The following is a 20,510-nucleotide window of genomic DNA, read 5'->3' as shown; positions in this document are numbered from 1 at the left end:
ACTGGTCCTTTTCGCCAAGCCTATCTTCAGCTGTAAGTAGACTGGTCCTTTTCTCTTTTAATGGGCAATGGTACGAAGGGCGGTCATTCTCAGAAGTTCGAAATCAAGCGAAGGAGCTACTAGTCGTCCCTTTCATGAAATATCACGTGAGCCATCCGCAAGAAAGGATAGAAGTTTAGAGGTAGTTCTCTGCCGTAGTTTTGAGCCCGCAGATGTTCATGCTTCACGTTTTGTCATATAATCAGATACATTTGCAAAATTCTGCCAGTCGTAAACGCATCAGTTTACAACCTTCTGCATGTGCACTTCTATAGGCATAGAATGATTGGTCAGATCGCTTTTGCTCTTGTGGTTGACCAGCACAGTTGTTCCACTCGATAGCAGTGTCAATTGTAAGGGGCTGACGCTGGATATTTTGTTCCTTCTACCTTTCCTGTGCCGGAGATGGGACGTGTGCTTACCACGATTCAGATCAAGAATGATTACTGGCTGCCTTTGCACTAGAAGAACAACTAGGTTGGGACAATGTCTAGCCAGTTTAGATCGGTCCAGCAACCTGGATCATCGGAAAACTATTTTCGCCGATAATGAACGGCTGTGTTCGAGTACAATGATTAGGTGGACCGTGCTACCGGGTCTTGCATGCAGGAACGTGTCGTTGCCGATCAAGTGAACGAAGAACATGACAATCCAACTCTCTCCCTACGAAAGAAGTGTGGAGGAATCTGGGCATGTGCTTCATCTATTCTTGACGGCAGGTAAAGGCATTTAGTGGTAAGGAATCTATTTCTCGGAAGCGGGGACCGATCACTCTCAAACTTCTGATTGGACAGGGGCCGGTTTCGTACGATCTACTTGTGTTATTTGGTTAATGTCTCATATCATTTGTCTCTCATCTTGATTAGGGCCCATTTGTCGCATTGAGACAAGATTCTGCGATCTTCCGTCTCATGCGTGAAAGAGTCGCATATCGACCGAGTACATAGACTATAAAAATCGGGTCTAAGAGCGTCGGAACGTCGAGTGGGCCGACACGATTTTTCCAATAAACAGACAATTTCATCAATCAGTCCGAAAGATACAAACAAAAACGTTTGCCCGTTTGAGAAGGACTTTCAACGATTAAGTAACGTAAGAAAACAAAACTTAGGTCCGATGTGGTTATGGCGTGACCAAGTAAGACTAGAGACTGTTTTGGCTTTTATAAGGCGCTGTCCGTGAGATGCTGGCCAGCAGGTTGTTGGTAACCCTTTGGGTCTACGCTAGTTGCGAACTCTTGACGTCGATTTTACAATGTCGCCTTATCGCGTGTGAAGGATGAGCAAACTCTATTGTTTCGCTTAACGACGTAAATGCGCGGTCTCCAATCAAATTGATGAACGCGTATTAGCCGTAATTGAACTTATAGCTTCTATGTAGTTGCGAAAAGTAAGTGACCGAATGCAATAATGCACAGAATAAAGGAATTTACCCGATCTGGATCTGTGCGGTCCAGCCGTGAGACCTACTTCACTTCATGGGAAGAGTGGCATGGGACTTCGCTATAGATCAAGTGATACTATGAAAATTAAATCCATGCTCGAGTTGCTCAAATACTTATAATGTTTTTCAATTATGTTCAATAATTAGTATAATTCTTTTAACCCTTATAATTTTTCCTGAAATAATCTATTGATCTTATAAAGGAATACACAAAATCTTTCCCAAAAACTCATATATTTCCCTCTTATATATAGTGATTGAATCCAAAATACGAACCATTTTTAGGAAATCTACTCAAATTAGGAAAGTATTCAAATTAAGAAACTTATTAAAAACCTTATTTGGATCAAAGGATTGAGTTTCCTTTACGAGCTCAAACTCATTGGACATTCTCCATACATAGTTCCAGAGTCTTGGGCAAGCATAGCCCACTACCCATCTAGTCTAAGGAAACGTTTAATCAAGCCAAGATGCTTTATTAGAATATACCTACCAATTATCCTCAGCATGGAGTCGTCTATAATGATTTTTGCTATGTGCATATGTCCACTTCTTAATCGCTAAGCCGACTCTATGATCAGATATAATAATTACAATGATAACCAATTAGCAAAGTGAATATTTCAGCGAGGATTTTGGAATCCGAGGAAGTATGTGTCGTGCTAGATTCATTCGATCGAGTAAGTTCAACGTCATCGGGTTTGGTAACGTATTGTGTGCATACAGCAGATCGGGCAAATTAATCAATTCAATCGGAATGATGAGCAGGTCATCCTCGATTGACACCAATTTTTCCATAATGAACAGTGCCATCTACAATCACCAGAAGTCATGACACGCCTGCACTCGAGATTTTCTATAACAAGATCCTCGTCCCTCTCAAAAGCTTTCTATAAAAGCATAAGCCATCCCTCAATGCTCGCTGGTCCTAACGAAATCAAGGCATGTCTTCCTCCTCCTTGCCCGAGTCACATCTCCTTTATTGCCTCCACTTGTGCACAGGGTGATGGCAACCAACACCCTCTTGACTCTTCCTCGCTCGACCCTTTCTGTACTTGAAGATTTGGAGAACTGAAGTCGTGAGAGAAACACGAGAGAAGAGCGAAGGACGGCAGGCGAGCGAGGGATCGGTACGATGCCGGCGGTTTGGTTCGCCCTCAAGAGGTCACTGGACTGCAAGTCGAGTCGTCAGTCGGATGTTCATGAGCCGAAGTCGAGAGGCCTCAACAACATCGTCGTGAGGAGGCCGAGGTGCGGTTGCTCGAAGTCGATGTCGCATCTCAGAGATGTTGTCCATGGAAGCAAGAGGCAGGCTGCTCAGAAGCCGCCGAGCTGCAGCCCAAGATCCATCGCCAGCAGTGAATTCATCAACCCCATAACCCATGAAGTGGTCTTCAATAATTCGAAATGCGAGATCAAGATCATGGGCGTCGGAGGCAAAGTCGGCGGGAATCACAGCAGGAGTGATTCGACTTTCGTCGGGACACTTCATCCCGGAACGCCTGGTCCTAGAGGCCAGTACACGGTTCCAAGCAGTTACAGTTGCCCAAGGTCGACGAGTACTCCCTCAGGGAAGATTGGCGGGAGTTCGGCCACGTCTGGCGGTTCCAGAAGCAGTGGTTTCCCAAAGTCCAGGACTATGGTGGGCCCTGATGCTCATTCGGGATCTTCAGTTCTCATCTGCCACAAGTGCGGGGAGCAATTCAAGAAGTTGGATGCTGTTGAAGCTCATCATCTCTCCAAACATGCTGGTAAAATAACATCTTACCTTGAACCACATGATCATATCTGTGTCTGCATTGCCTTTGCAGTTTCTCATTCTCTGGTCTAGATAAGTATAAAATCGTTTGTTTAATTTTGGAGTAGCCTGAACGAATTGGGGATTGAACTTCTGGTTTTTAGCTTATCTGAGGATGGAAATTCTTAGACTGAACTGTCAATTTGATTAATGTCATTGCAACTTTTTCTTTTTCCAGTAACTGAACTAAGTGATGGAGATTCATCCAAAAAGATAGTGGAAATAATCTGCCAAACGAGCTGGTTGAAGTCTGAGCACAGCAGTTGTGGACACATTGAGAGGGTCTTGAAAGTCCACAACATGCAAAGGACCCTCGCCCGGTTCGAAGAATATCGAGAGATGGTCAAGATCAGAGCCAGCAAGTTATCCAAGAAGCACCCCCGCTGTATGGCTGATGGGAACGAGCTCCTAAGATTCTATGGCACGGCCGTGGCTTGCTCGCTCGGTGCCAATTCCTCCGGCCTATGTGATCTCAGCAATTGTGCCGTTTGTCGGATTTTGAGACACGGTTTTCCTTCGAAGAAGGAATTGGCTGGTGGTGTAGGGATTTTTACTTCATCCACGAGCGGAAGAGCCTTCGAATCGATCAAATTAGGTGATGGAGATGAGCGCCTCAGGAAGGCTCTGGTGGTTTGCAGAGTAATTGCTGGGCGAGTCCACAAGCCTGTTGAAAATATTCACGAAATGGCGAGCCTATCCGGCTTCGATTCATTGGCTGGGAAAGTTGGTCAGTATTCAAGCATCGAAGAACTTTATTTATGGAATCCGAGAGCTCTCTTGCCTTGCTTCGTGGTAATTTGCAAAATCTGAAACGGGATTGAAGTGGGGGCTATAAAAGAAAAATCTTCCAGTTTCCAGACATGGACAGTTCTTCTGCAACATTTGTAATGCTTCTTCTAACAGATGCAATAATAATATTGATTTTATTCTTATCATGTTCATCAACACTAAAACAGTTCCTTCACTTTTGCTGTTCTTCTGTGCTTAAGAAGTCGTCTTCGAAATGCCCAGTACTGAGTACTGTCAAGTATAACCAAAGACGGTTCGAATAAGTAGGTTTCTATTAGGAGAATAAAAGAAAGAGAAACCGCAAAAAAAATTGTGAGCTTGAACGTGTTTGTACAGAAATCGGAATATAAAGCTCTCGAACGAATTGTGAAATTAAGCAACTTAATCGATGAACAGTTTAATATACATAATCCTCGAAGAACTATGGTATCAGAGGATGTAATGTCGTGAGTCAGATGCAGAGTCCTGTTATCTTGCATTTACTGTCGTAGCTTTGGTCGTCAGATGAGCCTTTCTGTCCAGTCTGGAGAATGTTGACCTCCATTTTAAGTGAAGCATTCATTTATATCGTGGAAATCTCCTCTCTCTGCCTGTCAATGCCGTGCTACTCACCTTTCGATATGCTACGAAAGATGGACTGCACTTCCATTGAAAAGAACATGCTCGACATGTTATGTTTCTACAGCATCGTCAATGGTAATTTATCAGCAAGTTCTTCGGCAATAATACCATTCATAAGGATTGTGCGTGAACTTGAGTAGATCGTGCTGTGACTTGTAGTTACTGCGTTGACAGCGCCTTCAGAATTAGCGAACTCTGGCCCTAACTAAAGGGACCGTCGGTGAGTGTGTACTTAAAAAGTTCGATTCGCCATCGGTCATCTTGAGGGAAAATGTTGATCACCAGGGACTGCAATGTAGGGAAAAGTCCAAGAGCTTGTGAATTGCATTAAAGGAAGGTTTCTTTCAGTGGACCTGCTCGGCATGTGCCCTCGACTTTGCAAATGCTGAAAGATCTTTGGCCAATGTCTTTGCCAAAGGATAGAGTGGCAGGGACCATCTTATGCTGATTTATGAGCTAGTAAGGAGAAGAGAGAAGCAAGAGCAATTTGGATATTTAATGGCAACTTCCATCGTTCTCTCTCTCTCTCTCTATACGTCTGTGCCAACTGTGAATTATCTCACTTCTTGTCACTTTCATGTCATCTGTCCTGGTTTCTATATGCATGTTCCCTTTTAATTCCTGCCCTTTCAAACAGCGATGACGAGCTCCGCTTCACTGCAGGTATTATGTCCTGGAAAAAGAGGACGTGGATAAATGGGTCACAAGAAAATGCACATGTTGAGGAGCTCAACATTTGGATGGAGTTCGTTTAACATAAAATGAATTGGTTGGGAAAAATATTTTCTATCAACGGCTAAAATAGGGAAAAATTATTAAATAAGAACATGAAATGCCCTTATTTTCTTAATTAATGACATGAGATAAACTTTATATCAAATAATGGCCTAAAGTGGTTATGATAATTTAAAAAAAAAGCCTGACCTAGTCAATTGCTGGTTGACTAGATCTTCCAATTGGTCAAAGGCATTTTTGTCAAAAAGACAATTATAATTATAAATATTTTTATATTTATTTCTTTTCCTTTTTTTCTATTTTCTTTTTCCCCCTTTCTGCAAAAGCAGGCAAGGGCTTAGCAACCTAACAAGGATTGCCTAGCCAACTGCTAGTGAGTCGACCTCGGCTAGATTTGGCAAGGGCCAGCCTTGCTTTGTAGTTGACGATGATGGCCCCCTCTCTAGGCATTGGTAGCCATCACTTGAGACTACCATCGGTGAAGACCAGGCACTGGCAAAGAAGAAAGGGAAAAGAAAAAAAAAGGAAAAAAGGAAAGAAAAGAGGAAAAAAAAGGTAAATGACAAAAATGTTCTTGACTAGCTAGAAAGTCAGGTTCTTCTTTGAAATTAATATAATTACTTCGGACCCATATTTGAAGCAAAATCCACTTCATGCCTTTCTTAAAAAAAATGATGGCACTTTATGCCTTTATTTATAACAAGATTTGCTTCAAGCTATTGTTTAAGAAAATGGTGATATTTTAGGTCATTATTTGGTTTTTCCTAAAATAGAAGAAAACGTTTTTCACTTTTCAAGTAGGGAAAAACATTTTCCTTACTAACTCTTTCTTATTTTCACACCCTTGCTTGCCCCCCTCTTCTTTCTTTTTCTTTTTAAATTTTTAACTATTTTTTTTCTTTTTCCTTAATTTTTTTTTTTCCTTCTTTCCAAGCCAATCGTTGGCCATGGCTACGGTTTGTGATCGGGTGAGGGTGAGCTTGAGCTCGAGGATTACTCGATTGGCAAGTGTGAGCCTCATGCTCATCGATTTGGAGCCTTTTTAAGGCCAGCATGTTAGGAACGCGAATATATGGAGAGAAAAATTGAGAATAAAAATAGGTGACAATTTTTACATGAAAAACCCTTCCCAAAATCAAGAAGAGAAAAGAATCTCTCTAGTATTAGTATCAACATTACAAGCTCTAAAGTTATAAGCTTCAACATTTCAACTATAAAAGATATTGCCTCTATATATAGCAGGAACCTTTGGCATAAATAATTATGATGGAAATTACATATATGCCATTAGCAGCAATAAAAGCTTGGTTATCTACTTTAACATCATAGGATGAATAAGTTATGGTAAATGCCTGCCCAAAATAAATTGTTTCTACACTTGAATATTGTTTTCCTCTATTATACTTTATAACTTTATCAATTGCCCTCTTGGGGGTTGATCTTCAAAAAAATAGCAATAATCTTTCATACTATTTATCTTTGCAGCCCAAATTGTCCAAGTGCGGTAGCCCCCCTCGTCACTTACCATGGAGGCCAATTGAGGCAATTATTGATGCAGAAGGATGCCTTCTTACACATGATGGGGAGATTGTTATGATGCACACGTGGGTGGATTAGGCTAGAGAAATCGCATATCAAAGAATTAATGTGGTGGAGAGATGTAGAGTAGTTAATATATTGTAGTTGACTAAAAAATCATTAGCTTAAACTTTGAGTTAAGGTGGGTCTAATTGGACATATTATCGGCTCGTATTTGGGCTCTTGCTTGGCAATTTCCTCAAGTGAAGGTATTGGATTTTTGCTGTGCGCTCTGAACAAATGCTATTAGAGCTTATCATTGTAGTTTCCGAACAGGTGAGCATTGTGGTGTAACAACGTGGGCTCAGTAGGAAGTTGATGTAGAAGGATACCTAAATTAAGAGGGAGTGGACCTAACTAACACTAAGCTAACATGTGAGGATGAGATTATTAGGATGCTCATGTGATTGAGTTGTATTAGAGAAATCTCCCATTAGATAATTGATGTGGTGTAAAATAATTAATATATTTTAGTTGATTTATAATTCATTGACTCAAACTTTTGAGTGAATATGGATCCAAATAGAGATATTGACAGGCTTGAACTTGGGTTTCCTCTTAGCGATCTCCTCGAAAGAAGGTATTAGGCTTTTGCTGTGTGCTTCCAACAAATGGAGTCAAAGCCTATGGTTGCGCAATGCAGACCCATAGGAAGTTGATGCAGAATGATGCCTGATCACATATGAGTGGGAGATTGTTAGGATACACATGTGAATGGGTTATGTTAGAAAAATCTCACATCAGAGAATTAATGTGGTGTAGAGGTGTAGAGCAAGTAATATATCTATACTAGTTGATTCATAACTCAATGGTTTAAGTTTTTGAGTGAAGATAAGTCTAACTAGATATATTGATAGGCATGTATTTGGACTCCCTCTTGACGATCTCCCAAGGTGAAGTTATTGGATTTCTGCTCTACACTACCAACATAGTAAGCTCGAGACTTGCTGAAATCTAGCAAGCCTTGAGTTTGCCTTTGACCAGTTGTTGGCTAGAATTATGGTTGATGACTGGCCATAAAAGACGAAGGAGGAAAATTAAAAAAAGAAAAGGAAAAAAAAAAAAAAAAAAGTAGAAAGAAAAATAAAAAAAATGAAGAACTAATTTTTTTTAAAAGAAAGAAGAATAAAAATTATTAAAAAGAGTGTAGGGAGGAAAATCAAATTCCAATCGAATTTTCTATACCGAATAATGGAAAATAATTTATAGTTCTTTTTTAAGTTTTAGCTAAACACCGAAAAAAATTATCTTTTTCCTTGAAAATGACTCTCGAAAAATGTTTTTTAGAGACGTTATATTTTTTGTCAAATGAATGGAGCCTAATTACAATAATGCATATTCAAATGCCCAATTGATTAAAAAAGACAAGGAAGCATCAACTTCGAAATCCTCAAAAGATGAAAATTTGATATTTCGATCAGTCTCTGGCATCATCTTGTCATTTCACGTTATATCAACCGCAATTTACAACCTAACAATGCAATCATAATTAACGTTCGAGTTCATGTTAAGTTTCCGTTCGCAAAGCTACGCAAAAATCGACGAGTACTTCACCTACTCTTCTCTAAAAACTTGAAGGAAACTACTAAATCGACAGAAGGGAAATTACCATATCATGAGTTGGGCTTTCAGCTGATCAGATTTAGGAGGCTTGATTCAGCCTCGGATCTGAATTTGACGAGCCCGTTTACATATCTCAAGTCCGCTTCAAACCCGAGTTGGGTCCTCGAATGGGTCTCCCAGAATTTTCTCGGATGCGTTTACTAGATCACGAGTAGACCGGAAAAAGAACCAAAAAAAGAAGAAGAAGCTCTAAACCAATTTTTTTTTTTTTTTTTTTGGGTACAAATTCAATTAAAAACTTTTTAATTTGACAAATTTAATCATAAATACTTTCATATTGGTACTAATTCAGTTTGTCCGATTGATTTATGTTGGAAATTGCTGACGTGATGCTGATTATTTTACGTGGTACAGTACGTCGTCACCGACATTGATATATTTAATTTTATTTATTTATTCTTTTTTATAATTTTTTTTTCTTTTCCCCCTTCATTTTGGTTGGTGAAGCTGTGAAGGCCCTTGAGTAGATCTAAGTGAGGGTTGTGGCCCAATCGATGGTGGGCGAGGGTGTAAAGGCCCTTCGCTAGATTTAGGCGGGGGCTGCATTGCTCACTGCTAGTGAGGTTGTCAAGGCCCTCGCTAGATTTAGGTGATAGCCTGCGACCTTGTTGCTAGCGAGTGAGGGCGCAAAGGCCCTCTTGGAATCCGAGGGAGAGCAACCTTATCCGTGGCCAACGAGGGCTTGCTCACCCTCACTTATCCTCGCTAGCCAAATGAAGGAAATGAAACGAAAGGAAACAAAAAAAAAAAAAAAGAACAAAAAATATATGAAAAATATTAGATATTATAAAAAAAAAAAATCCACATTAGCACTAGTTTTATCATGTAAGATGATCAAAGTCCATGTTACGATTTTCCTCATAAATTAGCCAAATGAACTAAATTAGTATCAATATGAAAAAAAAAAATGATTAAATTAGTCAAATTGAAAAATTTGTGATTGAATTAGTAACAATATATAAAGTTTAGGATTATTTGTGTGATTCTCTTATGTATTAATGCATGGACAAAGTAAAAGACAGTAATAATCTCCACGCGAGTCAAGATCATAATCATAATGTGTTGACAATAACACCACCATCGAAAGGAATCATTTTTATGGTTTAAATGTATCGTCAAAAACAAAATTCTTGACAATAAAGCCAGAGACCATGAGATGAAGACATGTGGCAGCTTCTAGAATACCTTCATCTTGCGGGTCTAAGTGATTGGGCTAGCAACCTCGCTTCACGGGTAAATTCGAATTTACGAAATATCTCGCTAACCTTATAAATAAGACATGAAAAGATAGCCCAAACATGATATTCTTTTTCTTTTTTTGTATTTAATGGCGTACGAAATGGACGCTTTACATTGGGTTATTGTTTGCACATGTGCAATGCATTCATTAGAATTGCTGAGATGATGTACTGGACATTTCGAAAATAATCATGTTGCAAAAATACAAGAGTGTTAGCAGCAAAAATGGATAAGGGTATTTTTTTTTTTGGTAAGGGTAAGAGAATGGATAAGGGTATTTAAAAACACTTTCATGAGAAAAACCTGGACAAAGGGGAAAAAGAAGAAGAAAAAAACAATCTTCAGGACCAAGCTAGGTCAGCATCTTGCCTTTGTCCATCTTGATTTGCACATGATACTGAATAATAACGACAATATTAGTAATTACTGAAGGGACAGTGATAGATATCATTACCCATAATTATAATTTTTTTTTCGGAATTACAGAAGTGTAGGGCCACTTATCTATTTATCCAATAATTTTATTTATTTATTTATTTCTAGAAATTGTTATCATGAATATTGCATGAAGTGCATTGCAGTCAGAGACTAGCGGGAGATGCGTCCTTCTCTGCTCAGAAGCTCACCTAACATGAATTTGATCACGTGATGCTCCTCTACCCGTTTGAGTCGACAACTACCCCCCCTCGCTTCGCGACAAACACCTTCCCTTCACCCTTTTGCACGCCGTACTATTTACTTGTTTATATATATATATAGATGCCAAAGTCGTATTTGAAAATAATATTTGGGGAAAGTTTGGGTCGTCAACCCCAAATGCCCGGTAAGAAATGATTGTAGATAAGATTACTAGGTCTTGGATGATGTCCTCGGGGAGCACAATTCTTTGAATTTGTTTCACCAAAAGGATGACGAAATATCTTTTAAGAATATGGACAGATTGAGATGAATCGACAAAGGATGCGAATGATCTTCTTTTAATTTTGGGCACGACAGTTTATTTGATAAGGAATTTACAAGTACGGAATTGGCAACAGTTGTAAAAATTGCAGGAAAGTAAAAAATAAAAGATAAATTTATAAAAAAAACGTTGAGTTCTCCGATGGATCTGGGGTTTGCAATTAGTACACTTAAGATAGTTATAACTAACGACAGGATTGACATACAACTATTACTGAATTTGAATGAATAAGTAAATAAATAAATTTATAGTCCTCTCAGAAATTACAAGAAATTACACAACTGCATATTATCTGGCAATAATGATCTATAAGAAGTTATAAAGATTTTAAAAATAGCGACAATAAACATAGCCCTCCGATAATGATCTAAGTGACGTTGCTGTTTGATTTTTGATTGGACTGCGACGAGGATATAATAAGACAAAACCGAAGAAAAGGTCTTTTCATATAATTATTAAATTGGGAAATTCAGTGCAGAGGGTCAATATTACCAAAGTCAAGCTATGTAAGCTCATACGGAGTCCAGCTTTCAATGTAGTTTGACAATCGAGCTCCTTATTAAAAAGAAAAAAAAAAAAGAAAAAAGAGAAGGATTTGAGTATTAGAATATTCATTTGATCCGATTGGATCGTATTGCAATTTCCTGGTCGACCCAACAATTATAATTACAAAATACATTCTTTTTAAATGACTTCATTAGCGCCTAAAAATGATTACCTTTTGGTTATTATCGATAAATGATAGACTTAATCGATAAAAGCAGAATTTGCAAAAACAAAAAAGTTGTTAATAAATTGAACAATCGACGATGCATAATGTGAAGGTTATCACAAGAGTGATAAAAAAACAAAAAAAAGTCATAAATATAGTATATCAATACCAATTTAGTTTTTAAATTTTGACAAATATAGTCTTAAAGCTTTTTCGTATTCATGCTAATTGAGTCTATCCCGGTCAATTTTGAGTGAAAATTGTTAATATGAACATTGGCCATTTTATGTGACATGGTGATATTAACATGGATAAATTTTATATTTTAAAATATTTTTTGAAATATTTATTATTTTTTCAATGTGGCTAGCAAGGATTGATGATGACCTTTACTAGCCGTTGAGCAAGGGCTTGTGAGCCCTCATTAATCACTAGCAAGGGTTGCTGCTCTCGCTTAGGACATCTCGATTGTAAGTGAGGGTTGCCAAGCCCTTGCTAAAACCCACAAGGGTGGTTGAAGGTTGGGCCTTGCGGCCTTTGGTGAGTGCCATCCTCACTGGATCGGGAGAGGGCTAAACGACCTTCACCTGTAGTAGGTGATGGTTTGGGGAGGGTTGCCGGGCAACCCTTGTAGGCCACAATGAAAAAAATAAAAAGAAAAATAATAAAAGTTCAGAAAAAATATTAAACAACTATAAAATTTGTCCACATTCGCTCAAAATTGCCCAGATGGATTCGATTAGCACAAATGCGAAACTGTTTAGTACTAAATTGGTCTAATAAAAAGATTTATGATTGAATTAATATAAATACATTATATTTAAGACTTTTTAAGTATTTTTCTCTCTTGTAATAACTTTCACATTGTGTCTGATCGATTGTTCAATTCATTAATAACTTTCTGTTTTCACCAAATTCTGCTTTTATCGGCTAAGTCCATCACTTGTCAATAATAATCAAAAGGTGATCATTTTTAGGTGTTAACGGAATAATTTAAAAAGAATGCGTTTCATAATTATAATTTGTAGGGTCAATGAGGAAATTGCAACACGATCGAACCGAACCAAACTAAAAGGGATGGATAATTTAATACTCAAGTTCATCTCTCTCTCTCTGTTTTTTTTTTTTTTTTTTTTGGAATAAGGAGCCCAATGATATTGTCGAACTATATTGAAAGCTGGACTCCACATGATCTCCATGTCCCTCCGAGCTTAATAACATAGCTTGACTTGGGTACATTTAACACACTGCACCTAATTTTCCTACGGTCCTGTGTTATTATATCCTCGTCCCAGTCCAATCAAAAACCGAACAACGACTTCGCGTAGAGGTACAGACACCTGATGATATCAAGAGGAAGCTAGTATTCTAGGTATTTTATTTCTTCCTTTGGTCAGCAAAAAGGAAAGTTCAATTCATTGTGGGTCGAATCTCTCTGGCTGTACGGGGTTGCTTTGAGTCGTAGGTAAAGAGCATCAAGGAAGGCCACGTGCTCACCTTCTTCCCTCCGGTTAGATGGGGGAATAACATGGGACGGACAATCCTAAGGCCTATTTAAGACAACCAAACTCGCCCCAAGAATTCCAGCACATACCCACCGTTAGATTTTTCTTCTTCTTCTTCGTCTTCTGCTGCCGCTGCTGCTGCTGCTGCTGCTGTCACCGTTAGAGAGAGAGATGGCCACAGAGATTGTAGGGAACAAGAAGGCGTGTGTAATCGGAGGGACTGGTTTCGTGGCTTCTTTGCTGGTCAAGCTTTTGCTCGAGAAGGGCTATGCTGTGAACACCACCGTCAGGGACCCAGGTTGATCTCTCTTCTGCTTCTTCGTCTGTTTGGTCTGTTGGGACAGGTGAATGCTCTGTTTTTGTGGCATATATGCTCTGTTTGGGAAACGCCCATCAGCCCTCCGATTCAAGGGAAACTTTCGTTTCGCTCACTTCAAACTATTGCCAATTCACCCATAGATGAAACCGAGTTCCTCCATTTAACTAAATCTGTATAGCCCAACTCGGGCCGTCAATACTATAGTATGCATTTCGCATTATCAACAAGGATGGCAAACATATTTAAATTGGCCGCGATGTAGTTCCGACTTTGAAGGCCGTGTTTTAGTAATTTGGTAGGGTTGACGTAGCTTGATTACTAGGAAGCTGAGGAACTAATGAATTAGGCGCTTTAGTTGGAACTGTTCGTTGATTTGCTATCTTGTATTGCTGCAGATAATCAAAAGAAGGTGTGCCATCTCCATGAGCTCCAGAACTTGGGTGACCTTAAGATTTTCAGGGCGGATCTCACCGAGGAATCAAGCTTCGATGCTCCTATAGCCGGCTGCGACCTTGTCTTCCATCTAGCGACCCCGGTCAACTTTGCTTCCAAAGACCCTGAGGTATGAAACTAGTGCATCATTTCAACGAGACATTATATTGGTTCTGAAACTTCTTCTCCGATTTTACAGAATGACATGATCAAGCCGGCAATCCAGGGAGTCCTGAATGTTCTCAAAGCCTGTGCCAAAGCGAAGACAGTGAAACGTGTCGTGATGACTTCATCAGCAGCCGCAGTTTCAATCAACAATCTTCAGGAAACGGGCTTGGTCATGGATGAGAAAAACTGGACGGATGTCGAGTTCTTGTCCTCTGTGAAGCCGCCTACCTGGGTAAAATCAGTTGGCCATAGGATACAGATTTGACATTTGAGCTGTTAAAGAAGAAAAATTGAAATCGATGGGCTTTTCAATTTCACTATTTTCAGGGGTACCCTGCTTCCAAGACGCTGGCGGAGAAGGCAGCGTGGAAATTCGCGGAGGAAAACAATATCAAACTTATAACTGTCATCCCATCCCTAATGGCTGGCCGTTCTCTCACTCTGGATGTCCCCAGCAGCGTCTGCCTCGCAATGTCTCTGCTGAGAGGTCCGAAACCGTCCACAGTACTATAATTTCACTAACTTGGGAGGCCGGACAGAACTAATCCCATGTCGGGACAGAACTAATCCCATGTCGGGACAAAACTAATCACAGAAAAGCATAAGAGAAGAGTGCTTGTCCTAATGACTCCAATATATCTTTTGCAGGAGACGAGTTCTTGATGAATGGGCTGAAAGGCATGCAAATGCTGTCGGGTTCTATTTCCATAACGCATGTTGAGGACGTCTGCCGTGCCCACATTTTCTTGGCCGAGAAGGAATCTGCTTCGGGACGATACATCTGCTGTGCTGCTAACACCAGTGTTCCGGAACTCGCAAAATTCCTTAACAAAAGATACCCACAATACAAATCCCCAACAGAGTAAGTCACTTGAATGTTAACCAAAACTTTCTGGTATATTTGTATGCACAGATTCTGGACATCCAATGATCAAATCGGGTGGTCGTTCTGATTATGTGCCGATTGCCACATGCAGATTCGGGGATTTCCCATCTAAGGCCAAGTTGATCATCTCTTCAGAGAAGCTTATCAAGGAGGGCTTCACCTACAAGTACAGCATTGAGGATATCTATGACCAATCTGTCGAATACTTCAAGGAAAAGGGACTGTTGCAGGTGTAGTAATTTCTGTTGGCTTTGCGGTTCTGCAGAAATGAGAGGAATGCTTGGCCAGGAAGAGGGTGAAAGAATAACATGTCATTGAGATCTATCAGTTAGCTTGTTCCAATTGAATGATTCATCTTTTCTAAACCATGAACGTCAATGATGTCACAACGTTTCCAATTGGGACTATTTACTAAATGTAATGGATCTGTTAACTCTGTAAGAGAAGTTGGTTCGCCTCTACTGCATCCATTGGCTTAGTTTTTTCTCTTCATCTTTTGTAGTGATCGACAATGACACGATATGCATAACCATGATTATATGCTTCCAGATTCAGAACTTGGTGAATAACCTCTGGAAATCAAACACAATGAAATGCAAATAAAACTATTTTGAACGAGATGAGACACAATATGAGATGAAATGAATCACATGCGAAATTATAGAAGATCCCCTTTAAGATCAAACAATTATATCGAACTGAGTATGATTATACGTGTGATAGCATTCACCATACTACGAATAGCAACGAACCCTACCATTGCAAGTGGTCAGAGTATTCTTTTTTAAGGTTCGGAATTTAGAGTTTAGGAATTATCAACATAAGTAGGCCCGACAAATTTGAAGCTAAATCCTAAACCATCGATTATTTCGTGAAAGCAATGTACGAGTGTGAGTGTCTACCAAGTTGACGAACTTGTAGCTCCCAAAATCTAAGTTCTGCTTGCATATACATAGAAGGCACAAAAATGAGATCAAGTAAAAGTCCAGCTCTGTCTATTCCAGAGGCCCCTCCTTTCTGTGCATTCCTGCTTAAGATCCATATGATCAACCATATTATTTTGCAGCAGTCTACATAGTCTGAAAAGGGCTTCGGACAATCTCAGCACATTTCAATCTTTTATGAGATCCAATGTCTTCTAAGTCCTAACGACAGTGTTGGACTCATTGTTTCTCGTAAAGTGATATAGCAGTCTATAGAAGTACAAGGAGGGCCTTTGTGGGATGGAGTGGTTCAGAAGATTAGAGGGAGCCCATGAAGATGACCAATGATGTTGTTGAAGGCCCAGCTTTCGGCTTTTGGTCCGACCGCAAGCATTCTTATTGTAGGGCAATGTGAAACTAAATTAATGATTGTGATTCACACAGTTTGAGTAGGTAAGAAAAATTTCAAGAACCATCCTCCTAAAAAGCACGATATGTCATCCTACAAGTGTGAACCACGTGAAGGATGGGGTAAAATGATAAATTATATTTGAACTTTATGTATATAAATAAACTAAAACCACAGAAGAAATCTATGAAGATGGAGGTGACCATGGCTTGGCGGTGTGCATGGACCTGGCCATGCTTGATCAACCAAAAGGGCAACATAGGCAGGCGTAGGCTAAAAATTCCATTCATGAACTGAGCCCTACCCACTTTAGGCCGCCCAAGCCCGATCAATGCTATGTAGAGTAGTGAAAAACTTTTAATCATTGAGATAGTGATAGGACGTTGTGTAGTAGGGGTGTCCATTGGTCCGGTCCAATTCGTGAACTGGACTACACTAGGCATGGCTGGTTCTAGGTGATTCATGTGGGAATTGGTTTAGTTTATGATTCTTAGAAAAAAATGGACTAATTGATCCGAACCAGTAGAACCGATCCTTAGTGTATTATTAATGTTTTATTTACTAAGGGAGAAAAGTACATGTTATTTGCAGGAGTAATTTTTTTATTTACTAGTAACTTAACATGATTAGTAATTTTACGCAACACTAAAGTAACTTTCAATAAATTCATGAACTTTAAAAAGAAAGTAAAAATTAAAAAAAGGCAACACCATTAGTTCTTAGGGCAACTTGGGAACTAGACCGAGACTAGCCGGTTTTTAGGATGGACGTTGTCAGTTCTTAGTTCTACAGACTAAGAACTAACCCTATCTATTATGGTTCTCGATTCTAGGGACAAATCACCTCTATGGTGTAGAGATTTTCAAGCATCATCCTACCTATTGATTAAGTCTTGTGTAGTAACTTTTTTCTTCCACTAATTGCATCATGTGAAAGTTTATGTAGAAAACAAAACAAAGCATGCAATGGAGATTCAAATTTTGTTGTCGATTGATTCTGTCATTAGATCTACTTGCCAATCACGAGAAAATTACAAAAAAACATCAACCTTTTAACTATGCTAATTGAGTTCCTAACCTTTTCATAATTTTCATTTTTTGCCGAAAATGGCTTACAGGACGCTAATCATTTTACATGACACATTCTATGTTGATGTTGATAATTTTTACAATTTTTTTAATTTTTTTTAAATAATTTTTTATTTTATTTTTCCTTTCTTTTTCCTTTTTCTTCTTCCTCCATTGGTCATCGTGCCTTGGCAATGGCTAGCGATCGACCGCTATTGATATATTATTTTGACTACTCAAGTAATGAATTGCATAGAAAATTAAGGTTAAATTTTAGCCCCTAAACAAAATAGTAAAGAGAGGGGGGAGGATGGGGATGGGTTGAGAGAAACCGAACTCCATTCTCAGCTGAGCGCTGCTCGGCAATCTTGCTGCAATCTGCCAACCTTTAGCCGACGCCCTCGAGTCTGCAGCCTCCCCTTCCACAACGCCCAAATTCCCAGTGAGTTTTCTTTGGGTTCGATCCACTTTTATCTTGAGGATCCCGGCTCGAAAACATCGAGGAGAGGATCCTGGCTTGAAGAACATCGAGGTGACTGACCATATCTTGATTTGCTTTGGGTTTGCCTTCCTGCCGTCGTTGCCAAATTGGGTAAGGACCTGCGGCCGAGCCCCTTTGGGTGCTTTGTTCTTCCCTTGTCTCGGCCAACTGGGCCCGAGACTCATCGGTGCCGGCTCATACTTGATTCCGAGCTTTGGGGAGTTGGGCCCAGTCACTGTGGCGTGTTATTACCTAGTCTGTGTTGACTGTTGATGTTGATCCTAGCTCTAATTGGCACCATTCGCTTTTCCAATTGGTGCCCGCCATATGTTTTTTGAAATGCCACAATGAGATCCAATTTTAGTTTCCTCGTTTTGGAATAATAAAGACACTAGAGATTTATGTAGTTTGATTCGAGTATTGACATCTACATCCACATAGAGAGCTAGCAACAAATAATTAATCATAATAAAAAAATTACAAAGTTATAATTGCTCACACGCACTCCTACATCCACATAGATTTATGTAGTTAAACCTATGCGAAATCACCAAAGAAATAAACAAGGAACAATAAAGACACTAGAGATTTATGTAGTTTAATTCGAGTATTGGCATCTACATCCACGTAGAGAGCTAGCAACAAATAATTAATCATAATAAGAAAATTACAAAGTTATAATTGCTCACACACACTCCTACATCCACATAGATTTATGTAGTTAAACCTATGCGAAATCACCAAAGAAATAAACGAGGAACAATAAAGACACTAGAGATTTATGTAGTTTAATTCGAGTATTGGCATCTACATCCACATAGAGAGCTAGCAACAAATAATTAATCATAATAAGAAAATTACAAAGTTATAATTGCTTACACGCACTCCTAAATTATACCAAAATTTACATTGTTTATAAATAAAACAACTCAATTTAATATAAAATTATGGCACAGAATCATCTCGTGTTCAAGTACAAATCAAAATGCTCATGTACGGCCGAAAACAAGAACGTCCCATGCGTTCCTTTTCTCTCCCTTCGAGCAACTGTGGCTTCTTCATTGTAGTTGTTCAGAATGGGGAGCCCACAGAGTCGTCCTCTTTTCCTTTTGTATGCACGCGTCTACCCAGTCAAAAGAAATAATAAAACCAAACCCTTGCAATGACCTTTTGCCCCCACAAGTGGAATGTATATCATAAAGCAAAGTGCGCCAATCTTAGAAGGCCAGTGACAACTGATCATTTGAAAATCCTCATAATATCAATTTGACTTGACATTAAATATCTCAATGTCGCGCAATGTATGAGCTTAGGAAAATGCGCACCTAATCGAGGGCCGTAGGCTTGCCTTTTAGGCAATTTCTCTAAACTTATATCTTTTTCAGTCTGGATAGAAAAGTTAGATTGTGACAGTCACATGAGAGAGCCGGGAAGATTCCACCTCGGCCTGAACCCCCCTAACTCGAGCCTTGCGAGCCTTGGGCAAGGCTCTAGCAAGGTCAAGCTCACATGCCCCAGTGAGCTCAAGCCTCGCCTTGTCTCACCAACCTCCGATTCTGAAAGCTCAACCAACAGATTCTCTCGTGTGTTGACACCTAGATTTTGATAACCCAATTATTCATTTACTGCATAAAAAATTAGGGACTGAACTTTAGCCCTTGAACAAAAATATTAAATCATATTGCATTTTGCATTGGACCGGTAACAGATGGGTTTGAATTGATGTTTCTAAGCTTTAACCTGATGAGATTAGACTAAGGGCGCGCATTACAAAATTTCTATTTCGGAAAATTTGATTTCTGGCTAGAAATTGATTTCTCAATTTTTATTCCCTGAACAAGTTTTTGAGCAAAGAAACCCGTTTAATAACGACTCAAAATTTTTATTTCTGGAACAGAAATCCGTTTGATAACATAATAAAATTTCTATTTCTAGGAATAGAAATTGATTAGATAACAACATAGGAAATCCTCATATACAAAATAATAGTCGAAATAATACTAAAACAACATAGGAAATCCTCAAATACAAAATAATAGTTGAAATAATGCTAATACATTACAAAAGTTGAAAATACAATTTCATGGAATTTCCGGTATATTATTATCCCTTGTCATTTTATTGACAATGGTTTTCCTAAGCGTATTTATTTGGTTTCCCTCCTCGGTCAATGTATCGTTTGCAAGCTCATCCTGCGTAAATTCAGACAAGTATTGCGGAAGCATGAATATGGGTGCCATCAATGGCGCCTATACAGCCTTGTCATTTTATCAAAGACTAGTATTATATAAGATTATCAACAAAATAAAATTGATGGTGTAAAGGAATATATGAGAATTCTACCTTGAAGTAATGTTTATGGTTAGGAACCAATCGGGTGAATGTCGATTTATTTTGATTTTCGAATTGAATCGGTCCAGTTGTTCATCCCTAATTTCTTTATTGTTGCTCAATGAACCTTTAATGGCCCTTGCATAGCAAAGAGAGAGATTCTCTTGAATCTCTTGCCTTCGAATTAAAATTCAAAATTGTGTAACGATCTAATTATTTTGATTTTGCAAGAATTTTGAATCCGTAAAGAAACAAGGCTAAATTTCTAGGCACGTTTTTTATTCATCTATTGCGTAAGAATTTTTTCTTCAATTGGCCATGCGCGTGCCCTTTCTAGGAGGAAAGAGTCCCATTGTTTTTAAGTAAGCATTTAAGAACTTTGGTCGTTTTTAAAATTGGGGACCTATTCGATTGCCTTTTAATCTAAAGACAAAGTTATCAAAAAATTTTT

The 20,510-nt window shown here is 39.0% G+C and overlaps 2 protein-coding genes across 2 annotated transcripts; both read left to right on the top strand.

Annotated features, from left to right (window-relative positions):
• The first annotated feature begins 2,348 nt into the window (after window positions 1-2,348).
• On the top strand, window positions 2,349-4,213 carry LOC104441152. Its single transcript, XM_010054160.3, has 2 exons — window positions 2,349-3,233; window positions 3,459-4,213. The coding sequence occupies exons 1-2, from the start codon at window positions 2,618-2,620 to the stop codon at window positions 4,088-4,090; spliced, it is 1,248 nt and encodes a 415-aa protein (XP_010052462.2). The 5' UTR covers window positions 2,349-2,617; the 3' UTR covers window positions 4,091-4,213.
• An 8,894-nt stretch (window positions 4,214-13,107) lies between these two features.
• Window positions 13,108-15,326, top strand: LOC104441153 (anthocyanidin reductase ((2S)-flavan-3-ol-forming)). The gene is made up of 6 exons (XM_010054161.3): window positions 13,108-13,341; window positions 13,758-13,924; window positions 13,994-14,194; window positions 14,290-14,449; window positions 14,611-14,824; window positions 14,940-15,326. Exons 1-6 carry the CDS (start codon window positions 13,215-13,217, stop codon window positions 15,082-15,084), a joined length of 1,014 nt encoding a protein of 337 aa, XP_010052463.2. The 5' UTR covers window positions 13,108-13,214; the 3' UTR covers window positions 15,085-15,326.
• The last annotated feature ends 5,184 nt before the right edge of the window (window positions 15,327-20,510 follow it).

The sequence above is a fragment of the Eucalyptus grandis genome, chromosome 4, assembly GCF_016545825.1.
Source record: "Eucalyptus grandis isolate ANBG69807.140 chromosome 4, ASM1654582v1, whole genome shotgun sequence".
NCBI classification, from domain to species: Eukaryota; Viridiplantae; Streptophyta; class Magnoliopsida; order Myrtales; family Myrtaceae; genus Eucalyptus; species Eucalyptus grandis.
This window is presented reverse-complemented; position numbering and strand designations above follow the sequence as displayed.

What these genes read in the sequence shown, in the direction of transcription:
- LOC104441152 (XM_010054160.3), top strand. Translation starts at nt 2,618, where the DNA reads ATGCCGGCGGTTTGGTTCGCCCTCAAGAGGTCACTGGACTGCAAGTCG. An exon ending in TCATCTCTCCAAACATGCTG is followed by an intron (nt 3,234 to 3,458) that starts GTAAAATAACAT and finishes TTCTTTTTCCAG; the next exon opens with TAACTGAACTAAGTGATGGA.
- LOC104441153 (XM_010054161.3), top strand. Translation starts at nt 13,215, where the DNA reads ATGGCCACAGAGATTGTAGGGAACAAGAAGGCGTGTGTAATCGGAGGG. An exon ending in TTGCTTCCAAAGACCCTGAG is followed by an intron (nt 13,925 to 13,993) that starts GTATGAAACTAG and finishes CCGATTTTACAG; the next exon opens with AATGACATGATCAAGCCGGC. An exon ending in CTGTGAAGCCGCCTACCTGG is followed by an intron (nt 14,195 to 14,289) that starts GTAAAATCAGTT and finishes CACTATTTTCAG; the next exon opens with GGGTACCCTGCTTCCAAGAC.